The sequence below is a fragment of the Chiloscyllium plagiosum genome, chromosome 37 (genome assembly GCF_004010195.1).
Source record: "Chiloscyllium plagiosum isolate BGI_BamShark_2017 chromosome 37, ASM401019v2, whole genome shotgun sequence".
NCBI classification, from domain to species: domain Eukaryota; kingdom Metazoa; phylum Chordata; class Chondrichthyes; order Orectolobiformes; family Hemiscylliidae; genus Chiloscyllium; species Chiloscyllium plagiosum.
The window spans coordinates 31,207,511-31,211,893 of NC_057746.1; the positions used below are offsets into that span (position 1 = coordinate 31,207,511).

Genomic DNA, 4,383 nt, shown 5'->3' on the forward strand with positions numbered 1-4,383 from the left:
AGAGGGTGCAGAGAAGGTTTACCAGGATGTTGCCTGGAATGGAGAATCGGTCGTACAAGGGTAGTTTGAGAGTGCTAGGCCTTTTCTCGTTGGAACGGCGAGGGATGAGGGGTGACTTGATAGAGGTTTATAAGATGATCAGGGGAATAGATAGAGTGGACAGTCAGAAACTTTTTCCCCGGGTACAACAGAGTGTTACAAGGGGACATAAATTTAAGGTGAAGGGTGGAAGGTATAGGGGAGATGTCAGGGGTGGGTTCTTTACCCAGAGAGTGGTGGGGGCATGGAATGCGCTGCCCGTGGGTGTGGTAGAGTCGGAATCATTGGCGACCTTTAAGCGGCATTTGGATAGGTACATGGATGGGTACTTAATCTAGGTTAGAAGTTCGGCACAACATCGTGGGCCGAAGGGCCTGTTCTGTGCTGTATTGTTCTATGTTCTATGTTCTATGTTCTAAGCAGATACGGTGAAAAAAGGTTCCATGCTTCATTGGAAGTATTATCTAAACTTTCTCTCTGAAATCTCTCCAGCCTGTAAGAACCTGTGTTTGAATTTAACATTTGCCAAGGGGCGTCTTTACGGGATGTTGCGGGGATTGGAACAGCTCCTTCATTAAGTTGCGATAGAGTTGGTTGGGTTATCAAATAAGTTAAGCTATTCTGAATTTTGTGTTTTTTTGTCGTTTGTGTTTCATCCGAAGTGTTTAAATAAATTCTGTTTTGCTTAAAGCTGAGTGGTTTGACCAGCTGCATCTCTCCTGGAACATCCACTTTATGTCTGCCTGAAAAAAATAAAACATTAGGGTCTGGGCTACCTTCTTAAAGCATTTGAGGGGGTCTGGCCTAGTCCATAACAATATTCACCCTATCCATGCCTCTCAAGATTTTATAAACCTCTATAAGGTCACCCCACAGCATCGATGCTCCAGCGAAATAGGTCCCAGCCTTTCAATTTCTCCCTATAACTCAAACCTTCCAGGCAACATCCTTGTTAGTCTTTATGCACCCTCTCAAGTTTAGCAACTATTTAAAGTTCAGGCATTTCCTCCCTCGACCTCAGTATTCTCCATCTATCTTTCCTCCATGAAGATGCTCCTTAAAACAGCCACCTTGTCATCAGATCTTCCCAAGTGTTCTTCCAGTGCCCTGTTTATATGCTCTGTGTGAGAAATTGAATTGAATTGAATCAGCTTGATTGTCACGCGAGACAGTGAAAAGTTTACAGGTTATCACTTACAGCGCCATCTTAGGTACAAAGATACCTAGGTACAAATTCTTGAAGACAAATTCTTAGGAAAGATAAATAGAAAAATAAAGAAATAAGAATTTCAGCATTACAGAACATCGAAAGTTCAAAACTTTGCAATAAATTAGAAAAGTAAAGAAATAAAATGTTCCGAATTACAGTCCTTCCATGATATTCTGCAAATTGGTGGTCTCTGAAGGGGCTTGAAACCTCTGACTGCAACAAATGTTTTGTATAACTGTAGATTAATTATTAATATTCATTCCCAATGCCCACTAGGAGTGTTACTGCGGAGAATTCCAATTATGGAATTTACAAAACTAAAAGATAGAGACTTCCCCAACCCCAACAGCTCATTGTGCAGCACTAATTCTGAATCTCTGATGTAGAGAAAGAGAGAGAGAGAGAAAGTACAGGTGAGTAGGAAGTGCTGGTTAAAGTCGGAAACAAATAACCGATGAATAATTCAGCATTTCTTACCAGCATTACCATCCTGAGCAATGACATTTGCAAAATAGAGCTGAATGAACTCCTTCTTTCAATTATACATTAGCAATCTCCAATCAGATGAAGGTGCTGAGTGGTTTCCAGGTGCACAAATGACCCACCCACTCTTCGCCTCCTCAGCCCCATTCACCACCTGCTACAATGGAGCATGAACATGTGAATTTTGTATTTAACAGGATGGTGAAATGTTAGCAGCAAGACCAAAGTGAGGACTGCAGATGCCGGAAATTAGAGTCTAGATTAGAGTGGTGCTGGAAAAGCACAGCAGGTCAGGCAGCATCCAAGGAACAGGAGAATCGACGTTTGATGAAGGGCTTATGCCCAAAATGTCAATTCTCCTGCTCCTCGGATGCTGCCTGACCTGCTGTGCTTTCCAAGCACCACTCTAATCTAGACAAATGTCAGCAGCAGCAAGGTGAATGCACTTAATACCAGTGTAAACATGCTAGTTTCGATAGCTTTATGCAGAATACAACTGCTCAGTTTTAACACAGGAGACGCCCCCTCGATACAACAACCTGCATTTGTGTACCTGACCTTTCTTGTAGTAAATGTCTGAAAACAAATGTGCTGGAGGGATGACAGAGTGTCAGGTAGCATTCATGCAGAGAGAGTGTAAGATAATCTTTCGAGTCTAGATGACTCTTCACCAGAGCTGATGTGATGTGTGAAACGGGCAGCACTTATGCAGTCGTTGGCAGGTTGGAGTGCTGGGGAAGAAAGGATGTTGGAGACAATAAGGACTGCAGATGCTGCAAGTCAGAGTCAACAGATTCGGAGCTGGAAAAGCACAGCAGGTCAGACAGCATCCGGGGAGCAGGAATGTCAGCGTTTCGGGCCAAAATCCTTTATCAGGGCTTCATAAAGATGTTGTTAGTTCAGATTAAGTGATTAAACTGTGAGAATGGCAGTACAATGGTGTGCCTAACCGCCAGACTGGAAAGGACAGACAGTCCCATTGGAAAGTACGGGAGAGAAGAGAGAGAGAGAGAGAGGACATGGTGACAGAGAATGAAACAAATAAAGAAAGGGAAGGAATGAGAGTGGGTTCACAATCTGTAGGTGTTGAACTCAATATTGAGCCCAGGAGACTGGCCTAACCAATGTCCTGTACAGACGTAACATGACCTCCCAACTCCAAAACTACATGCAGAACGAGATAGCAGAGGAGATAGCCCTCCTTCACTTTGATGGCTCACTCCTACTCCCACATCTATCAAGGTCTCAGGCATCACTGATAATGTGTACTATTCATGAACATAATGGGTCTTAATTCCCATTACATACGTGTGCTTGCTTTCCCGTATTAATTAATATTAACTTGACCAAATTTCAAAAATGAATGTAAATATCCATAGCAAACATGTTTTATAATTCCAAGATGGCAGAGTACTCACATTCCCTATGGGATATACAGGGACCAGTGTTGTGTAGGGTTGAAGCTGTACAGCGTAGCCTGGTGGGGAGATGTAGGTTCCCGGCCCCATGGCTCCATGTGGCATCACGGCAGTGTATCCTGGTGCTCTGCCGTGGAACTGCGTCTCCTGAACGTAGCTCTGTATGCCCATGGGAAGGGGAGGCAGTTGTGCTGGCACGGAATATCCCGGTGACGTGGCGTCGTGATGTGTTTCGATGACTTGGCTGTAGGGAGGAGGTGAAGAGGGCTGTGTGGCTCCATCCGATGAACCTGAAACTGCACAGGAAGGGGAAGTGAGTTATGAGCTGGTCAGCCTATGTTTATTATCAAATGCTATGTATTTCATACCCAGTATACAGAGGAGCCCACATTCTACATGCCAAGACTATGAACACCAATACTGCTGAAGGGAAATCTTGCTGAAGCCTTTTCATCCACCAGGACAAATGCAAAAGTGCCAAATTTCAAACGATCATAACTATTTAGACCACATGCCAAAAAGATGCTGATTGGCTGACAATTCAATTCTGATTGGCAAAGCACTGGGACAATGGGGTACTTAGGCTCCAAAGGTTTGATGGTAGGTGTAAAGCTTGATGTATTCTTTTCATTTGGTGAGAACAGATCCCTATGTTTAAATATATGTCTTTCCAGCAATGTTAAATAAGTCATGCTCTGAGCTCCACTAAATACCCTAAATCAGTTGTGAGCACACTCAGGATTATGTGGCCCAGTATTGCTCAAGTGCAGAATCATGTCTAATACTTTATGTTTTGGGTTTCGCTAGCATGGCCTGGTTGAGTATGGTGTGTATTCTGCCCCTTACGACCAATAGGAGCATGTTGTTTGGCTCAGTCAGCCAATCACTGGCTGGTATGACACTGGCACTGAAGTTCATACAGGACACTGCTCAATTCCGTGGTAAGCAGACCATTGTTTACAGACGTGGTAAAGATCTCTTATGTGGCCACTACATAATAATAATTCTCCTACACTGAACTGGAATCTAACAGCTTAGGATCACTTTCTGCTGCATGTGTATGCACCTGACTGTAGGTACAAAGGTGCATTGGGTAAGATTAATGAAGTAGGTGAGACTGATAGACAGATAAACAGATATAAATACACATGGTCTCAACTGCGGCTCAGTGGGTAACATTTCTACTTTTGCGCCTGAAGAACCAGATGATTGTAAGGGTCCGGAAATCTCTCT

At 43.5% G+C, this 4,383-nt stretch overlaps 1 protein-coding gene across 3 annotated transcripts in view; it reads right to left on the reverse strand.

The window, feature by feature from the left end:
- Window positions 1-3,482, reverse strand: part of LOC122541475 (proline-rich transmembrane protein 1-like) — a 47,019-nt gene extending 43,537 nt beyond the window's left edge. For all 3 annotated transcript variants that reach the window (XM_043678263.1, XM_043678262.1, XM_043678260.1), the window contains exon 1: window positions 3,151-3,482. In XM_043678263.1, coding sequence (XP_043534198.1) covers window positions 3,151-3,321 — 171 coding nt within the window. In that variant the 5' untranslated portion in view covers window positions 3,322-3,482. The remainder of the gene's footprint in view (window positions 1-3,150) is intronic.
- Between the last annotated feature and the right edge of the window lie 901 nt (window positions 3,483-4,383).